We start from the raw sequence: 21279 nt of genomic DNA on the forward strand, positions 1-21279 counted from the left end.
GTGGTGGAGGTAGTAGGAGTGCTGGTAGTGGTGGTGGTGGTGTAGTGATGGTAGTGGTGGTGGAGTGGCGGTGGTGGTGATGGTGGTGGAGTGGTGGAGGTGGTGGTAGGAGCGGCGGTGTGTGGTGGTGTAATGATGGTAGTGGTGGAGCTGGTGGTGGTGATGTGGTGGTGGTGGAGTGGTGGAGTTGGCGGTGGTGGTAGTGGTGGTGGTGGAGTGGTGGTGGTGGTGTAGTGATGGTAGTGGTGGGGGAGTGGCGGTGGTGGTGATGGTGGTGGAGTGGTGGAGCGGTGGTGGTGGTGGTGGTGTAGTGATGGTAGTGGTGGTGGTTGTGGTGGAGTTGTGGTGGTGGTGGAGTGGTGGAGCTGGTGGTGGTGCTGCGGCGGTGGTGGTGGTGGTGGTAGTGGTGGTGGTGGAGTTGGTGGTGGCGGTGGTAGTGGAGGGAGTGGTGGTGGTGGTGATGTGGTGGAGGAAGAGTGGTGATAGTGGAGGTGGTGGTGGTGGTGGTGGAGTGGTGGAGGTGGTGGTAGTGGTGGTGGTGGTGGAGTGGTGGAGGTGTTGGTGGAAGTGGTTGTGGTGGTGGTATGACGGTTGAATGTAAGTACACAAAAATTCAGCCAAAATTAAGTAGCTCAAAGCTACTTAATTTTTTTCAACTTTTTAGTCTAAATTTTAAATGGTACTTAATTTGTTAAGTAATATGAAACGTGATTATCAAACCTACTGAATCACTTATTACTTAATTGATTCAGTATTAAGTGCTGAATTTAGGTTATCAAACAAGCTCTAAGACCAAAAATATAACCCCTCGGGGCAACCTTTTATCCACACTTGTTAGTGTGTTTGGAGGTGTCCCCGTCATTTGAACAACTCAAAAGTGAGTGCTCCGCTAATGGTAAGTGAAGAAAGGAAAAGATTTTATACAAGATTACAAGGATAAAAGGGTTTTGGAATAAACCCAGCAACTTGGTCATAAGTACTTCCCCTTTTCTAATCTCGAGAGTGACCCCCTCCCTGCATTCATTAACCACCCCCAAGAAAAATCAGGCAGCATTTGGTCAAAATCACAAGAAATGACAAGCTAGTGTTTCATTGAGGTTCAATTCAACTCGGGGCTAGTTTCAGAACACTTTTTTAAAAAATAAATATTTATTTCATATTTTTAAATTTAAAAATAATATATAAATAAAAAACAATTTTTTGATTTTTTTTTATACCGTATAAAAGATTTCATTGAGATCTTTCGAACAATATCTATATTGCAAATTTTTAGATTTTAATATGCCTATTACTTTTGAGCTTGAAATTGTCTTCTAAAAAAATAAGGACTTATTTCTCGTTCTGGAGTAGGGTCCAAAAACTGAGATCGAAACATAGCTACATCAAATTGGTTGCATGAATTTCGCTTGATCACCAGTCTCTTACTTATTAAGAGCACAAAAAATGTCTGAAATATGCACTTTTGTGATTTATTGTTATTTCTTCTAAAATGATTTGCCAATTAGTAGTAAGGAAACCATATACTCCGTATGTCACTAGCTCGAGTGTGTGCACTGTGCAGTCAAGTAGTTTTACAGTTTCTGTGTATATTGACACAACAAACGCACTGTTTATGTACAAGAATATTTAGAATATCGCGCATGTAGTGGAACCCACGAAGTCATATGGAATAATGGAGAGACATAGGAGCTAAGTGAAAAAACTTTGATGACATATTCCGATTATAAAAGACGACAAATAAACCCAAAAAAAAAAAGGGACTTTTTAGGTCTTTTTCATTGTCTTATATGATTTTTTTTTTTCAAATTTAGCCTATGTATTTATACTTATTCGATTTCACTTGTCAAGACAGAAAATAAAATGTAAAAATTTGACCCGAATCTTATAAAGACTTGAGAAAAGAGCTAAAAAGAGCCGTACCAAAAAAGCCGCTGAAAAGTTTGATCAAACTCACCTAGCATCCCAGCCCCTCATAAATTAAATGGCAGTACAATTGTACTTGGGTTGGTAATTTGGTAGCTCAGTTGGAAAAACATTGATGATCTTTCCTGCTCAATAAATTAGTGGGCTTTTCACTTACTTAATGGGTTGGGTTCATTAGCAATCAGCTGACCCAACCGGCCCAAACCAGAATGAATTAGAGCTTTTCCAAAGTTGAAATTAATGTGTGCTTTTGTTTAGATCATGCAAGCGTAATTTGTAGGGGGGGAAAATAATTAAAAGAAAATATGGAGCAGAGAATTAAATATATTCATGTAATCGAAATCAATGATCCAAACGCATGATCAAAGATACTTTTATTGATGCTACTACGACATCTGATATTACTGGAAAAATTAACAAATTGTGACTTCTTTTTGAACAATGTTCTGAACCAAGCAGCAATTAACAATGCACCTCACTCCTCGATCGTGGCGGCACCGCTCTATAGTAAGGGTATTTACATGCAAACGTAGGAGTTTTTTACGTACAAAAATGTTAGGATACATGAGACTGGGACCATGAAAATGTCCATGAAAAGAAACGAACTGTCTTGGACAGTTCGTTTCTTTTCATGGACATTTTCATGTTCCGAGTGTCATGTATTGTACTACTCCTCTTTTACGTAACTATCCTCTCAAAAACTCTCTTTCTTTTTTTTTTTTTTTTAGAGCCACCACTGCTCACCCTTAGAAATAGCCTCAAATATAACTCTCTCATATAACACCGAAGCCTGATAACTGAGAAGATCAAGCAACACAAATTCTCTCTTACTATAAAGAAAGTCCTAATTAATAAACTGTGAAAGAAACTTTAAAATAAATAGAGAGATATCAAAACGAACTTTACGCAAGTGGGTTAAGTCCAAAGTCATCCATTCGTACGTATATACAAATGATAAAGATCTTCCAATATACCATAAGTTTGATTAGTTTTATTCTTAATTCCAAAAGGTTAATGACTTTCGAACCGATGCTCGATCGGTACGATAATAACATATCAACGAGCTGTAACCACAGAGTAATTTTATTTTATTTCCTTCAAGCCCCTTTAAATATATATTTTGGTATTTTCCTTGACTTTTGAAGGTAAAAAATTGGTTTTAAGAAGCATTAATCTATTAAACTGGTCACCCCTCTTTCGATAGGAAAACAATTAAAAACTAATTAGAAGAGAAGTGAAAGTTTCAAAAAGAGATTATTAATACAGTAAAAATCATTATTGGGGGAAGGTAACTTGTAAGTGACTTACCAAAAAATAGTAAAAAAAACTTGCAAGTGTAATTTTTTTATCTAAAAATATAATAAAAGGAAGAAAACAATTAACATGCAGGGAACGGAATCCAATTAATAACGAGGTTTTAGTTAGGGGTTTAAAAAATTAGTAATCACGCTGTTGCCAGATTGATAATGGTTTAATAAACTTAAAACAGCTGAATCTAAACGGTAAGAGAGAATTAACTTTGCTGGTTCTCTGACTTTCATCCCTGGTCAATGATTGCTGGTTGAGGAAATCCAAACACAGAGAGAGAGAGAGAGAGAGAGAGAGAGAGAGAGAGAGAGAGAGAGAGAGAGAGAGAGAGAGAGAGAGGTGTTGAGCTGCTCTCTCCCACTTAATAATTTCCCTAGTTGCAATAGAATAGTAAAAAAGAGAAGACAAAGAGAGTCTAACTTAAATTCTTTTGGAAGAGCAAGAAATTCAATTAAAAAAATAAATAGTGGTAGCCTACACGAACTAAGCAACAGAAAAATAAAGGAATATATGCGTACTAAAATAGACAATATTAATTGCGATAACTTAAGTCTCCTTAAATCATTGAATTTATATCAACCGTAAAGTCTACTTTTATTAGTAGTTTGTAGAGTTGAATACTAATTAATGTAACTTATGCGAATTTTAGTTATTCCTTTTCGCCCACCTTCTAGGCTTCTACCCTACTATGCGTATTATTTTCTACCCTACTATGCGTATTATTTTCAAAGAAATAATAGTTAGGCTCTATTCCGAAAACAAAAAAAAGTCCTTATTTTTTAAGAAGGTAATTTCAAGCTCAAAAATTATGGACTTATTGAAATATGCAATATGCAATATGGATCTTTTTTGATCGAGATCTTTTATACGATGCAAAAAAAAATTGAAAAATTATCTTTCATTTATATTATTTTTGAGTTTGAAAATATGAAATAAGCTGCTTATTTTTTAAGAAGGTTTCTGTAACGGATCCTTAGTAGCTTTATCACATAAATACACCAAAATAGCAAAGTGCACCCAAATAGTACATTAATGGTGTCGAGGGTGTCCGGTGCTAGCTGTACCCCAACTTTTGAGTAATTACTATATATAACAGATCTAAATTGTGAAACTACATGTAAAATGACCTCCTAATTTCTCGATCTATCTTATATTACATGTGAAAATTCTTCTCACTGCATCTATTTATTTCATGAACTATCTTATGATATGAAAAATAATTTTGGCACTACACATTTTTCAAAGTTTGTCTTTTAGTGTGCCTTGCTATGCATAATTTTTACATTAAAAGATAAATTTTAGAGTGTCATCATAAAAAAATAGAGTGTCAAAATTATTTTCCTATAATATTATGCAAGAAATAGTACTGTGTAGAAACTAAGGGTTTGCTCGGAACCAATTGAAAAGAAAACTAAGAAAGGAAACATAGTAAATTGTTTTATCTTGCTTGGTTTGGGAGGAAACGGAATAAAAAAATAACAAAACGAATGATTAACAAAACGAATGATTAAGCACAATGAACACTTTTCTCAAAGTTTTATTTTTGATCCCTTCCATTCATTTCTTTTTTCTCCAGTTCCAAACGATCGAGCCGTTACTCTTTTTGTTTTTTTAAATCTTGTTTTACAAGTAACCGCTAATTGTGACCACCTCGAATTTCCATTTGAGTTGGTCGCTGTATGTGATTCAGGTCACGATCCAATTCAAGTCTCAACTGGAGCCCAGAGAAAGGCAGTCACGCAATCACATCTGCTTGAGAGTGAGTGCAATATGTATGGTTTAAAAAATGTCGGTTTTACAGGAGCACATGAGAGAGAGAGAGAGAGAGAGAGAGAGAGAGAGAGAGAGAGAGAGAGTAGGTAAGGTGGAAACATCTGTGTAAGCTGAGAAAGAAGTTGCAATGTCTCTACCCTCCCCACAGAGAACGTGTTTCTCACACTAAAATAAAATTAACACCAAGCTGTAAACTTCTTATATATTCAGCATTAGTTACACCGTAGCTGTCTCTCTCTCTCTCTCTCTCTCTCTCTCTCCATTCCCACCTTCCACTCTCTCTCTCTCTTCACTCAAACCACCACCCCCCTCCCCCCAACCCCACTCCCATATATAAAAATATCCCCACCCAATTAATCCCACAAAAAGTTTTCCCACCTATTTATTAGGCTTGAGCTTAAAGAGCTCTAATATCCTTGCTAAACCATGGCGGACAAAGTCTACCCCAGCGCCAAGCCCCCCGCCGCCGCCGCCAACATCAACCCGACCGCCACCGCCAACCGCCCCTTCCCCACCGCCAAATCAAAGCTCTACCGCCCACCTGGCTACCGCCCCGCACCCCACCGCCGCCGCAGCCACCGCAGCCTCTGCTGCGCCTGCTGCCTCTGGATCACCCTCGTCATCTTCATCATCATCCTACTCGCGGCCATCTCCGGTGCCGCCATCTACGTCGTGTACCGCCCTCAGCGCCCCTCCTTCTCCATTTCCTCCCTCCAAATCTCCCAGTTCAACCTCACCTCCACCACCCTCACCTCCAACGTCAACTTCAACCTCACCGCCAAGAACCCCAACAAGAAACTCATCTTCTTCTACGACCCCATCACAGTCTCCCTATCCACAAACGACGGCGTTTCGATAGGGGATGGGGCGTTGCCGGCTTTCCAGCTGGGCACGAAGAACACGACGGTTCTGACGTCGACGGTGGCCGCGGTGGGTGAGAGCCTGGACACGACGTCGGGCGGGAAGCTGCAGGCGGACGCGAAGAGTAAGAGCGGGTTGGGTTTGACGGTTGAGTTTGATTCTAAGATCAGTGTGAAGATTGGTGGGGTGAAGACTAAGAAGGTCAAAGTGAGGGTTACGTGTGAAGGGATCAAGGCTGGTTTGCCCACCGTGGAGGTTGTGGCTTCGCCGGCTCCAGCGCCGTCTCCGGTGGCAACAATTACGAGGACGGTGACGGTGGCCTCTCCAGCGACCGTGTCGGGTGGCAAGTGCAAGGTTGATATGAGAGTGAAGATCTGGAAGTGGACCTGGTGAAGGGTGTTTTTGGAAGAGATGTGGATCAGGATTTTAAAATAAAGGCCGATTTTGAATCATGCCATTATTTATTCATGTATCGGCTGGCTGATTCTGTCTGATATCGGCCGAAATAGAGCCGTGTCCTCGAGATTTAAAACCCTGTTTCCATAAGAGGGGGGGATTGATACTTTGAATTTGTTTTTCTTTTTTTATCCCCATATTGTTGTGATTGATACGTTGATTTTTTTTTTCCTTTCCAATTGTGTTGTTGTAATTGATACGGTTTTTTTTTCTTTTTTTGTGATTTAAGTTTTAGATATGTTTGTAAATGGATGGGTTTCTGTATTTTCTGTACAATTTTGTGTGTGTGTGTGTGTGTGTGTGGAGAATCTCTGAATCGCTCAGATACTTGATATATAAAGTTTGAGATCCACAGTTTAAGGGTCAGATTCTTATAAGAACTTAGTATAAAGAATTGGAGAAGAGTCAACTCCCAATTGAAGTTCTGATAATTTGATTTGATTGGTTTGCAAGAAGAAACAAGTAAATATAATGAAAGGTTAACCTGGGTTCTCTAAAGCACCTCTAAACCTTCCTCCTATCTCGGTTTACATCGGTTCAAAATATGTTAGGTGCTCTTAATTGCTCCGAGATTAATCGATTTTGTGCTCAATCAAATTCTCCGTTAGTGAATATTGAAATTGAGTCTTCAAAAATTAACTAAGATGTGCTGAAGCTGATTCGAACTTACAGAATACCATACAAAAACTGTCAAAACCAAACAATAGTCAACGCTATACATATTTGTGAACAAAATAAAATAGAGGTATTGTCGTAAATAGTCTTCAAATTTTGACATTCGAAACACTGTAGACTGTACCATGCGATTATTTTGTCCCACTTCGAAGAATATGACAGAATGCAATCCATAAGCATCTTCCTTTACAAATGGAATACGTCGAGATTTTGTGATTATTTTCTTTTAAAAGCTAAACAAAAATGTTACGATTTAGGAAAAATTAAAGTAAAATTAATGATTGACATTCACTTTGTTATGTAAGACTCAAATAATAAAGCGAATCTGAATAATTCATTTCTCTTTTTCGGACAACTTCAACAAAAAAAAACCGTTTCTTGTATCCATCCTAACATTGCTCAGAACTAGAAGTAGGACTTCAACAACATCGTAAACCTTCCAATTACTTTGATTGAGATTCATTTTAATAACCAAATGTTCTGACCAATTGTGCACGCCTTGATTAACGGTGGAACAAACCTCGATGGTCCAAAGATTTTGCTCGACAGAAATGTTCGGAAACTTTTGTATGGCGTGGCCCACACCAACCGTATGAGTAGTTGTTTGCCAACTCCGAATATGGTGACGTGCGATTGAAACAAAAATCATTCATGTGTGCGGGTGCCAGTTTTCGTCGGTGGGGATTTTTTCCAGATTATTCCCCGTGTGTTTGGGGAAACGCTGGAAAATAAATACTCGTAGGGTGCATTTGGTTGGATAGAATGAAATGTGAATACGAATGAAATTAAGAATGAAATGGAATTGAAGGAATTAAGAATTGAATAATCATTATCATTCTCATGTTTGGTTGTGTTTAAGAATAGTCATTGTTATCTCCAATGGAATAGTGTGGCAATAGCAATTTTTAGAGTGACAATAATAATTTTTGGAGTGGCAATAGCATTTTTTGGAGTTGCAATAGTAATTTTTGGTATGGCAATAGTGAATGTTGGAGTGACACTAGTAATTTTTGTGACAAAAAAATGAAATAATAATTTTTTAGTTTTTTGGATGGAATGTCAATTCATTTACTAGGGTGAATAGTGAACCAAACATTTTTTATTTTTTTTGCTCGGCAAACAAAACATTTTATAAAACTCGAAAAGGGTACATCGAGGAGAAAGCATCTTAGCTCAAGAAGCTAGGATGCACAAAAAATAAAATGTATCCAACATTGATTCCATCCAACCAAATATGCCCCCTAGTAGTAATGGCTTCTCGTTTAGAGAGAGAAAGAGGAGAGAGAGTGGTTGGGATGACATTCGATAATGATTGGCAATCTCAATGGAAAATTGTAATAACCACCACCATTTGTAGTTATTTTCCTTTACTTTTTTTTTTTGTCGAAGAAGAAACTTCACTTGTAAAAATCATATGGCATCTACATGACCTGTACTTTTCCAATTTGAGTGAGGGTAAAATAATTACAATTTCATGAAAAAATTACTTAATCTATTTTTTTGAGAAAGGAGCACTAAGCCACTCATCAGAGGAATTAGTCGAGCGTGATCATTGATACTAAGGGATCACACTCTTGATCTCTCCGGCCGGTTCAATTTCATCTTGAAAGCACTAGAAATTTATCTGATCGATCTTTAATTTCAGAGTTCAAATTTGTTGAACCACATAAACTTCTCTGAACACTCGATAAATAGTCATAGAAAAAACAAGAAAGGAACATTCATAATTTACATTTAAGCTACCAATTATTTTGTTTGGACGGACTAAATTACGAGGAATGTCTAACTTTCATGGGTCTCTGCAGTGAACTAATCATTACGGGAGTGTAGTTCGTCTTTGTAAGTTCCATCAAAGATTTTATCACATTGATCATATGAACTGTTCAGTAGCAGAATTCTTTAAAACCACATTTTCAATACAAATTAGTAATTAAATTAATTATAGATTGATAACCACATGATCAGAATGGATTTGTTTTACGTACAGTTCATTTTTTAAAACTATACTGATTATCTATTGTTGCACGATAAATTTTGTCAGGCCAAAGGGCTAACGATATGCGATCAAGTTAGTTTCTTTTTTCTGGATGATCAACCCAACAAACTATACAAACTTTCATGATTTACATTATGATGACGAGATCTCGTGCGATGAAACCTACTGAGACGCACTACACTCGCATACTGAAATACCACACTACAGAAACCCGCTCAGAATATTTAATTCCTTCTAACAATTAATTTGTGTTAAATTCAAAAGCTATGGGAGTGAAACTCCATAAGAATTTCAATCCAGCTAATCATAAATTGGCTGATTGGATCAATAATTGGTCAATCATTAATACAGGAGAGAAAAAAAATTGCTGTGTTTGGAACACTTTTTGAAATTTTTATTGAAAAGTAGTAGGGGTAATAAATGGAGAGAAATAGAGAGAGAAGTGATTAAAAGTAGGAAGAATTTTTTGAAAAATGCTTTTCAAAAAAGAAGCAAACTATCTCTCGAGCATTTTCTTGGTACTAGAAAACAACACGTCCCACCTGGCAAGGTGAGCTATATTGCTCTTAATAAAGACAAATAATAACTAATAATTTTTTTTTTGTCAACAAAGCCAATCTGGCAATTTGTCATTATCAAGAGGCCAATAGAATTCCACAGGGAAATGTAATAAGCCAACTTCTTTCGGTTCCTCCGGAGTATTCTCTCCAAATTTTTTGAATGTCTTTATCGTCCGTGTGTGTGAGTGTGTGTTTTTTTTTTTTTTTTTTTTCCGTTTTTAGTGATTTTTTAGTCAAAATTTCTACTTATTTTTTGTGTTTTTTAGATGTATATAGCATACTTTTATTCAAAAAATCAAATAATGTGTTAAAATGTTAAAAAATTTAACTAAAAGCGAAAAACTATGCGAACTTATAAAATATTTGTATCTTAAAAATATATCTCAAAACTGATAACCAAATAAGTTGTCGAAATTGCATCATGGAAATCATGGGGAATGGACCATTCCGAACGGTGAACTTCTCAAACCAAATTAGAACTGAGTCCAGCCCACATTGACCTGACTACTAATTGATTACAGTAGTCCATTGTAGAAGGGCAAACCAGCCCAGTTTTAAGGCGTTTAAGCTCAACTTATTTGCCTTTAAAAAAAAAAATGCTCAACTTATTTAAAATTTAGTGAGCTTGAGTTCGGTGGCCTCGATTGAGTACAAATAGTCAAGCTTGATTGGTATTCAAGATTCGAGTTCGGTTTGAGCACTAAAAGAGCCGAACTCATATATATTAGCCGAGGTTATCTACACGAGTCGAGCTACGGCTTACTTGAATTTGACTGGCTTATTAAAGGATTATGTTTACGCTTAATTTGTTTACTAAGCGAATCCAACCTAATCGTACTTTTTTTTGTGATAATCAAAAAGGGTGGGAAGGGGCGACCAGCGTAGTAACTCATTCTTAGGCGTGACCATATGGGCTCCCTACCCGCCAATGTAATGTCCGGTTCGAGCCATAGTCACCGTCCGTGAGACCAGACCGTCACCACGGCACCATCTGGTGTACAGTGGCGAGAAATCCCCCTCTTCGGTCCACATACTGGTTCGAAATAAAACCTATTAATGGCACCATCGAGTACCAGCGCAAATGTGCCTCCCGAGGTTCAAACCGACACAGATATTAAAGAGAGATGGTGACTCCCACCAACTGAACGTACTTTAATGAGCCGAGTCTCGAACTACTTCAGGACAAGTTGCTCACGGTTAGTTTAGTACTAGACTACTAGTAGTACAACTTTTTAACGAGTGTTTAGTTACGTTTGGAGTACTGCTCCTTGAACCCGCAGATCCGACGGTTCTAGCCTTAAACCCTAAACCCCACTCCCTTCAGCACAGTCTCTCTCTCTCTCTCTCTCTCTCTATCTCTCTCTCTCTCTCTTCGATCCAGCCAATTGAATCCCCATTCTGCTATCGCTCTCTCCCAACTTCTGTATATTTCCGCCATGCATCGAGTTGGTGCAGCCCTAGCTTCATCTATCAGGTATCTTCTCAACACACACAAACATTACACATCCTCTATCTATTTGTATGCGTGTATGCACGTGCTCGCATCGAATAATGACTGATATCCCCTGCCACAATTCCTCAGGTCCTCTGCTTCCAGGAAACTGGTTAGACTTCCTCCCAAAACTCGAGTATTTGCTCTTTTGTATCGGACTAGATTAGATATGAGTTGATTGAATTTATTCGGATTTTCTACTTCAAGATTGGATTTTTGATGGTGCCTGAGGCTGACGATTCGGTATGTTGATTTTTGATTGATTTGGAAGGTACAAAGTAGAGTTTTACACGACAGAAATTATGTGGCTAAAGATATCAATTTTGGTACCGGTGCTCGAGCGGCTATGCTACAGGGTGTTAATGAGCTTGCAGAGGCTGTTAAAGTCACCATGGGTCCAAAGGTAATTAGACTCACGTCTTTTTTCTTTAGGTAGTTGCAATATCCCTTTGGTTTTCAACCGAACACATAAGCAGGGGTGGAGGCACCGCCCTGTTCCAGTTCCGCTAAGGTTCTTATTCTTTTAAGTACTTATTTCCTGCTTTAGGAGATTGGTCATTCTCTCATACTACATCACATTTCATTCATAAAATAAGTACTTATTTTAGTAAGTGGAACGCACCAAGTCACACCCACCATAATCTGTAAAGAAACATGCAATAAAAATATTAAACTTGTGGGAAAAAAAATTTAATGTCGAATTGGGTCACATTCCTCTCCGTTAGTGGAAAAAATTACAAGGGAATTTATTCGAAAATTTATAATGTGAGAGAGAGAGAGAGAGAGAGAGAGAGAGAGAGAGAGAGAGAGAGAGAGAGAGAGAGAGCATATAACATTGCCAGGGAGTTTGAACCTTGGTGCAAGCGTCAAACACCTATCATGGCACACGCCTTAACCACTCAGCCAACTTACACTTTGTGTAGACTTTTCTTATTTTTGTGTTTTAACGTTTTCTGTGTATGGGAAATGTAAGCGGATGGTATTTGTCACATGCCGAAATGTCTAGGAAGCTTTTTCCCGCCAAAACAGGTTATATCGTACGCATATTTATCTCTTTGTAAGCCAAGGCCATATTTTGCGACAGAGGAATGTTTCAATCAAGCAATCATCTAGCTTGAAATGTGGTTTTGATTGATCGCACTAGCACAGGTGCATTGTTTTGTTGCTATGATGTAATGCGATTTTTTCTGATATGTCCTGTGCTTGCTGTATGCTTCTGGCTGTTTCTGTAATTTGGTTTTGAACAGTAAACATAAGTTTGAAAGTGACCACTTATTGGAGGTTTGAAAATATTTACACTGTGTAAAGTTATCCCATAAAAACATAATGAGAAAGCCTTAAAACTAACTGAAACACTTTCTTGTTGCTATCCAATCAGGGTCGTAATGTAATTATCGAGAAAAAACATGGAGCTCCTAAGGTCACAAAGGATGGTGTCACTGTGGCCAAAAGCATAGAATTTGGGGAAAAGGCTAAAAATATTGGCGCCCACCTTGTAAAGCAGGTCGCTAGTGCGACTAATTCTGCAGCGGGAGATGGTAATTTCTTCATTTTCTTGTCATACTTTTTTCCTGTCATGAGAGTTTTAATTTGTGTGCACTAATACAAGCACCACAAGGGTACCTTATTAGATATCATTTATTGATTCTAGAAATAAAAAATAAGTCATAAAAATAGGGTTATTTACCATTAGAACTGATTTTTTGGAAATGCTAAATCAGGAACGAGAAATCGTTCATAGTCATACAAAAAAGCAGTCAGCCAGTCAGCTTTCACTGTCGTTGTCAACATTATTAATATTTCCAAAGTACTTGCCGTAAATGTTCTCTGATCCATATCTCTTGAGGCAAATTAGTGTTTTGGCTTGCATTTGCGGAAATGCATCATATTTATTTGCTCATCTTCTTCTTCGTCGCCTCACTTATTCCTCCCCCCGTTTGCCATTTTATTTGGTGACCTAGTTGGCTAGGTTTGTATGAGGAATACATGGCAACTTGTGTCAGGATTAAAACTTCATTAATTTGGAAATGTCAAGTTAGCGGAGACAAGTTGTAGATTGTGAGACGCTGACACATGTTCCTTGTGTATGGATACTTATGGAGCATGATGCTTCCTTCAGGAAAAGGATAAATAACAGGCCAGTCCAAAAACAGCCCCTTAATTCCCATTAAGCAGTATGACCCATTTTTATTTACTTGCAAGTTTACGTAGGAAAGTGTGGGCCTCTCTTTGATGGTGCATTTTTAGATTGGATTGGAATTCTTGGGAATATGGCCCAGTTACCTGGACTGGCCCGTAATTTATCCTCAGGGTCTCTCTATTTATTGAGCCATATGACCCTAGGTACCTTGTTGGTGTCCGGTGGCCTGAAAGAGTTCCTTAATAGCTGCTGCTTACCTAGGTACGCATTGCATGTGTCAAGTTTGATCACGCCTATTTAGTAAGATGGAGTGTCTGTTGATTGCCTGGTGAGACTGTCCTAATTAAGTTTCCTTGTTTTCCGGATACCAATGATATACATGTCGGAGTGGCATTGAAGTTGTTTTAACTAGATTAAGAAAGTCAGCACATTTACCCATTACTTCTGATATATTCATCTATTTTTGATACGTTGTATGTATATTTATACGCTGAAGGCATCAAGGGGATGCTACTTTATTTTGCAGTATCTTTAATACTTGGCTGGAGGATATTGTCTGGTGTTCTCTTCATCATTGCCATGTAATTGGGCATTGATTGTAATATGCTTTCAATTACTGAGAGATATCATACCACATGTCTTATTTTAAATTGTAATATGCTTTCAATTATTCTTTATCAATCAAATAAGGAACTAGATATTTTTAGGACAAATAAACATCACTGCAATAATCTATTCTATTTGTTTAGATGTATGGTGTAACAATGGAAAGCAATATTTTTTTCGATAACTTAGGAAGGGAAGTCAATACACACACATGTATGAAGATAGAGACTGAGATGGTTTGAGTGTGAAGGGAGAAATTAATAACCAATACATGTAAGAAAAAAAGAGCGGTTAATCGCTATTGACGTTGACATTTTCAAGGCCAGATGATCCATCCATCAATTCCAAGCTATACATGCTTACAGAGCTATTAAATTTGATTGAAAAGGTTTGAAGAGAACCTAAGAGCAAGTAATAGAGAAAGTGTTCCGCCCATTTGGTAACCCCCTGATTTGGGTAGTTACTTAACTACTATTGGGTGGAATTTCCATGTTTGGCCTTCCAATTAAAGAAAGGTTGAAGTTTTTTAAATGATAAAAAAAATAATTAACAGGGGAAATATTGGAAATCACAGTTGTGATAGGGCTTCAAAAATAGGGGGCACTGAGCACAGCCTTCCAATTAAAGAAAGGTTGAAGTCTTTAAAATGATAAAAAAAAATGATTAAAATAGGGGTAATATTGGAATTCACAATTGTGACAAGGATTCAAAAATAGGAGACACCAAGTTGTGCTCTCCCGTTATATATTAACCATTATCTTAGCTCTAGTATCTCTGATGAGATGTCCTCATGCTAGGCAATGTATTTTTATGGCTGCAGGTACCACTTGTGCCACTGTCCTCACACAGGCAATATTCATGGAAGGTTGCAAGTTAGTAGCGGCTGGTGTAAATGTGATGGATTTACGTACAGGTATTAATATGGCAGTTGATGCTATTATAGCTGACTTGAAGAACAAAGCCCTGATGATAAGCACACCAGAAGAGATAACACAAGTAAGAAATTTACGAATGGAGAAACTGGATAGTTGTACTTGCATTTGATAAGTATAAGTCAACTAAGGGAATACATATAAATTTGTATTACACATTCCTTGGAGCAGAACAAGGTTGATATTTTTTAATAGTAACAAAATTTGTTGGTGATCCAAGGTGCTGTGAATAGGGGTGTGCACGGGTCGGGCGGGTCGGTTTTGACCCGAAACCCGACCCCGACCCGATCATGTCGGGTAGTCTATTTTTTAACCCGTAACCGATCCGCAGAACAACCAAAACCGTCCGTAAAACCGAACGTTTTTGTCGGGTTGGGCTAAACGAATCTCAAAAGTTCGAACAAATCAAATCTCAGCCAAACACAACTACAAAAATGAAAAAACTCAGAAAAAAATTGAGAGAGAGAGAGCAAGCAGTTTGTGGGATGTTGGGTCAAACTTCAGAGCTTCACTGATTCCGTCGTTCCGAGGTCGAACGGTGGACGCCGGACGCAAGGGACGTGAGAGAGAGAGTCGGTGGAGGCAGAGGCGGAGGCGACCCCGTGATGGTGTGCCTTTCGTCTGAATGGGACGGAGGCTCGCGGAGGCGGAGATCTGGAAGTGGAAGGGTATGGTCATGGCCATGGCCCTGGATAAAAGTTGCAGAGGAGAAGAAAGAGTGATGAGAGAAAATGAATTGTTTGCAGGAGAGAGAGAGAGAGAGAGAGAGAGAGAGAGAGAGAGAGAGAGAGAGAGAGAGAGAGAGAGAGAGAATATTTTCCCTTTGATGGATCTGTCTTTTTTGTATGGGATAATCGTAATAAGAAAAGAGAAGAGAGAGAAGAGTCTCAGAGAAAGATTCAAAGACAAAAAGAGAGTGGGTGGGTATTAAAGGTATTGATGTGTACAGAAGACAGAAGTTCAGAACTTCTTTTTAGGCACAGCAGGCGTCCTTTTTTAAACTTGCACTAGCAGAAGTCAGGACATCATATATATGTATATACATATATAATATACGTAATATGGTCGGGCGGGTCGGACCCGACGGGTCCGTTTGATAAGAACCCAAACCCCGAACTGAGACCCCATTTTTTACCAAAACCCAACCCGTAATCGTCCGATATACCTGTTCGAAACCGACTGAGACCCTTCGGGTCGGGTCGGACCCGCGGGTTCACGGGTATTTTGCACAGGCCTAGCTGTGAAGAGTGTTTTGCTTCATGCTAGCAATCACTTCTTGGAGTTTAGGTTGGCTTGACGCTCTTTTCTACCCTTTCTGTTTTTGCTAACTCTTCCAATTCCAGATGAAAACATTTTGGAGATTACTGAACATTTCATAGGTCAATTAAGTAAATGCTGCTTGTGTTTATTTAGTTTTTTTGCTCATCAGAGCTTATGCTCTGTGGATTATAACAAGTATTCTGTTGCCCTTGTGTATTCATTTTCTTGTTTTACTATGATTCGTCATCCGAGTTAGGTCGCCACTATTTCTGCCAATGGTGAGCGTGAAATTGGGGAACTGATAGCACGAGCAATGGAGAAAGTAGGGAAGGACGGAGTCATCACTATTGCTGTGAGCCATAAAATCATATCGTCGAGTATATTATCGTCAACCAATGTTATTTTTTGTTCATCTTGACTAGCAAAATTATGCAGGATGGAGTTACTTTAGAAGATGAATTGGATGTTGTGGAGGGGATGAAGCTAGGCAGGGGTTATATATCTCCTTATTTTGTTACTGATCAGAAGACCCAGAAATGTGTATGTGCAGCTCTTCAATGACCTACTTATTGATGTTTTAGATTACTATTTCACCGGTACTAAATACACCATTCTCTACTAAAACAAAATCGTACCGATTTGAAGCATTTGCTAATCAATCCTCGTAGAATTGCAGATGCTCTACCAGTTTTTGTGGACCAATCAATGTTTTCAAATCGGGATACGTATCGTGTATCGTTTTTTCACTTGTATAGTTCGTATCAAGATACGTATCGTGTATCTTGAGATACGTTTGCCGGAAGATTTGGAGTTTCTGTTGTGTAGTTGGACAATATTTTTGGGAGAGAGAGAACTCTAAAGACATGAGTGGGGAAGGAGAGTATTTGTGTTCTTGAACTCAAACTTTTTTTTGGCTTGGTGCAAAATGGTTAGAACCCATCCCTATTTGTACTACTTCATGGAAGACTCTAGTACAGATATTTTCATACAAGATAAACTTTGAGGTAATTCTAGAATTACACATACAAAATAAACTTTGAGGTAATTCTAGAATTACACATACAAAATAAACTTTGAGGTAATTCTAGAATTACACACGAGACTAATTCTCACAAAAAAACTCTAGATATTTCACAAGGATATTTTAGAGCTTCTAGGGCTAGATATTTAGAGTTTCTAAAAACTAGATATTTATATCTTTTCGATAATATCTATCATATTTGGGTTTTGTCAATTGGAACTTTGTCAAAATACTAAATTTAGTTTATGTTTCAACATCGTTAATCATAATTAAAATATAATTAAGAAGTAGATATACCTAATAACACCAACAAACAATACTTACATTTAAAAAAAAAATTAAGATGCAAAATTTCAAGTCTCTCAATTGGGACCTATTACATTATGGCTTTATGATCCCTTTGTTAGGAAAAGAAAAGTAAGACAAAATACAATCGAAGTACTGTTCTTTCTTTTATACAAGACCTACATTGAGGTTGAATTTCTATCAAAGGGTTTGAAAGATGCTATAATTAGATTAAACGGCTTAGATTAATGCATTTGGGGTTCAACTTCTTGAAATAATGTCCGACTTTTTTCGAATAAGTAATCGTAGGATACGCGGTCATATCGTAGGATTTTTATACAAAAAGGATACATGATGGGATACGTATCGTTCGCCGAAAGAGATTATACAAATCGTAAGATACATATCGTGTATCGTAGGTTTTTAACAACTATGGGACCAACACATATTGGTCACAGTCATTTCATGCACAATCTGTTTGCATTTCATCGGAATCTTGTTTTATGTGGCCCTAGCAGTTATGTTTTCACTATATCAATTGCAATTTGCATGTATACAGGAACTGGAAAATCCCCTCATCCTTATCCATGACAAGAAAATTTCAGACATGAACTCCCTTGTGAGAATATTGGAGCTGGCTGTAAAGGTATTCAATCTTTACCGGAAGGGTCCTCCACGTGGAGCAGTGGCCAAGTCTTGAGATTACGGAGGAACTTATTACATGTCTTTCTTTCCTTGATCAACAGAATAACCGACCGCTGCTTATCGTTGCTGAGGATGTGGAAAGTGATGCACTGGCTATGCTGATTATAAACAAGCATCGTGCTGGGCTTAAGGTAATGGATTGGTTGTGATTTGAAGCCCAGCATTCTTGGCATATTATACGAAAAGTTTACGCATGATAACTAGTTGTTGTCAACAGCCATCCTTGTTATTCATGCGCTTTTACCTGCCACCACTTTCCTTAGGTTTGTGCCATTAAAGCTCCTGGTTTTGGAGAAAACAGAAGAGCTAATTTAGATGATCTTGCTGTTCTTACTGGGGGAGAGGTAACACAAGTATCTAAAAGATTGAGTTTTAATGATTTACATGCTTAGTGTATGGATTCATTAGCTTCTTTTCAGGTTATCACTGAAGAGCGGGGCTTAAATCTTGACAAAGTTCAAGTGGATATGCTTGGTAATGCTAAAAAGGTTAGTGTGATTTTGCCAGGATTTGTATGCACTTGGGGACTACATGGGTTCTGTTGTTGTTATATGGATTGTTTTTGAAGTGCTGAAACAATTGATACTTTTGGAGCAGGTCACTATTTCTCTTGATGACACCATAATTCTACATGGGCACGGGGATAAGAAGATGATTGAAGAAAGATGTGAGCAGGTATTTGAGTCGCGAGAAGATATGCTGATTTATAGAGGACTTCAGTTTTTGATAGTTCCACATTTTTTGTTTTCACTCTGGGAGTGTTTTCAGCATATAATTGCAGAACTGCATGTGTTATTTGTGGTCATTGGGGATTAAGGTGGAAAACAAATTAACTCCTACATTGGAGGTGCCTAAAAGAAGTGAAGTGACTGTCAGTAATAATAGGAGAAGCAATCACCCTTTATAAATTATGATATGAAACTCTCTATGTGGTACCTGGAGACTATTACATATATAGGGTATTATCGGATTGTGTGGTATTAAAACTTCCAATAATTTGGGAGGAGTCTTTTTTTGACATTTAATTTGAGCACTGAATAGTGAGAGTTATTTCATTTTGGGCCTTATGCCAGAGTCTCTGGATTGCTTCGTGAGATTTCTAGAGTTTGCATGTTATGATCTAAAATCTCAGTCAAGTATTTGCACTTCTAAGTGTTTGTCATCAATTTGTGAGCTTCCTTGTTCTGAATAAGATTGAGATGTGAGATGTCATTACATGTTGTAGATTTCCAATTGTAGTACACGGAAAAATGTGAATGAGACAAAACTTTAATGTTTCAACAGCTAAGGGCCAGCGTTGAGAAGAGCACTGCTATGTTTGACAAGGAGAAAGCACAGGAGCGGTTGTCGAAACTATCTGGCGGTGTTGCTGTTTTCAAGGTAAGTATTCTTTACCTTGTTTATACCCTGTTACCGTGTCTGTTTTACTCCCTACATTGCGAGTCTTCCTCATCTTTCAGGTTGGGGGATCCAGCGAGGCGGAAGTTGGAGAAAGGAAAGATAGAGTTACAGATGCTTTAAATGCCACAAGAGCAGCTGTGGAAGAGGGAATTGTTCCAGGCAAGTTTGGATGCAGTTTCAGAAGTCAAAAATCATATTTCATTCTCCATTACTTGAATCACAACACGGCTGTTTTTATAGGTGGTGGGGTTGCTCTCTTGCACGCTACCAAAGTCCTGAAGAACCTTCAAACGGCAAATGAAGACCAGAAGAGAGGGATCCAAATAATCGAGAATGCTTTAAAGGTCTTAGCTTTGAAACCTCCAGCGGAAATTCTCTGATCGATTATTTGCAGTTTCACTTTGCCTTAACATTGGATATTGCTTTGTAGGCACCTACTTTTACTATCGTATCAAATGCTGGTGGTGAGGGTTCTCTGGTTGTTGGAAAGCTTTTGGAACAAGATGATCCGAGTTTGGGTTACGATGCTGCCAAAGGTTTGTTCCTCTAGATACCCCTTACTAATCATCGTTCTGTTATGTTGAACTGAGCTTTGACTGACTTTTGACCGACTGGAATCTTCTGAAGCAGCCGTATCTTAATACATTTACTTCCTAAACTAGAGATGGAATCTTTTTGGTCCAAGTTTGACCTAGTTTATGTATGTTTGTTGTTTGTTACATTGAACCAGGCCAGTACGTTAACATGGTGAAGGCTGGAATTGTCGATCCTCTCAAAGTAATCAGAACAGCCTTAGTAGATGCTGCCAGGTGAAGATCATAATATTCTAACATGGCATTATTGTACGTTTCTTTGATCCTTCAATAAACCAAAACTGGGGTTGGTTTGCAGTGTCTCATTGTTACTGACAACCACGGAAACTACTGTTGTTGACCTTCAAGGAGAGAAAAACCCACTTGCAAATCGCATGCCAAATATGGACGACATGGGTTACTGATTAAGTTGACAAACAACTTGAAGTTTTGAAAATGGTTGAGAAGCTATATCATGGTTTTGTATCAATTTGAGGCCTGTCGGATTGTTCCGACAGTTGCCAAAATTTTCATTCGGCATACGAAGAGGACTGCGGCCATTAGTAGAAATAGCTATTATGTGAAGTACAGTTATGGTATTCCAAGTTGCAAGGCTTCTGAATTCTGACTCTTAGTTCTAGTTATTCATTTAGACAGCTGAGAAGATGCACGAGATCTAGTCTAATGGAGGTTTATGTGCTGCAGATTGGAAGTGGTTGACATTAATAAAGACTTGTTATTTACTTCTTCAGTTTGTGAGGTTTTCAAATTTTGTGATGCTATGCAGAGGAAATAAAATGAGGCTATGTTTGGTTTAAATTTTGCGATGGGAAATAGAATCTTAAGTATGAGGAATTAAATAATCTAATGTCTGAGGTCATCTTGTTCATGTTTCGGATAGAGTAGAAATCTTGTACAAGAATTATTTGTTGAAGATGTTTATTAAACACTTACAATTTCCGATTAACTGAACCTGAAATCTAGGATTAGCAGTAGAAATGTAGAATGGAGGTGCAACAGTTTTCAGCAACGCTTAATCTCACTGTCCGTCTCGATAATCAACGGTCTGAATTTTTAAAAATATTTTAAAAATTTGGATCGTCCAAAACAATTTTAGAACGATGAAATTGAGGGTTGCTGAATGCTAAAGATGGTAGCTCCCAATTTCAAGGTAGAATGGGTCGAATTAAACTCCTATTTAAATAACAGAAATGTTAGGGACAAAGAAAATTTACCCGACAGTACCCCAAAAAGATCAACTAGTGGTTGAGATTCACTTTGATGTATGTGACATAATCATCAAAGTGATTCTC

The 21279-nt window shown here is 38.0% G+C and overlaps 2 protein-coding genes across 2 annotated transcripts; both read left to right on the top strand.

Annotated features, from left to right (window-relative positions):
* Positions 1 to 5430: 5430 nt before the first annotated feature.
* On the top strand, positions 5431 to 6258 carry LOC131298798 (NDR1/HIN1-like protein 13). Its single transcript, XM_058324266.1, has one exon. It carries the CDS (start codon positions 5431 to 5433, stop codon positions 6256 to 6258), a length of 828 nt encoding a protein of 275 aa, XP_058180249.1.
* A 4540-nt stretch (positions 6259 to 10798) lies between these two features.
* Positions 10799 to 20717, top strand: LOC131335682 (chaperonin CPN60-like 2, mitochondrial). Its single transcript, XM_058371154.1, has 18 exons — positions 10799 to 11026; positions 11135 to 11156; positions 11316 to 11447; positions 12423 to 12582; positions 14611 to 14786; positions 16239 to 16334; positions 16418 to 16522; positions 17848 to 17934; positions 18035 to 18124; positions 18257 to 18337; positions 18413 to 18481; positions 18591 to 18668; positions 19278 to 19373; positions 19454 to 19553; positions 19635 to 19738; positions 19825 to 19930; positions 20125 to 20203; positions 20286 to 20717. The coding sequence occupies exons 1-18, from the start codon at positions 10989 to 10991 to the stop codon at positions 20389 to 20391; spliced, it is 1725 nt and encodes a 574-aa protein (XP_058227137.1). The 5' UTR covers positions 10799 to 10988; the 3' UTR covers positions 20392 to 20717.
* Positions 20718 to 21279: the final 562 nt, after the last annotated feature.

This window comes from Rhododendron vialii, chromosome 8a (assembly GCF_030253575.1).
Source record: "Rhododendron vialii isolate Sample 1 chromosome 8a, ASM3025357v1".
Taxonomy (NCBI): Eukaryota; Viridiplantae; Streptophyta; class Magnoliopsida; order Ericales; family Ericaceae; genus Rhododendron; species Rhododendron vialii.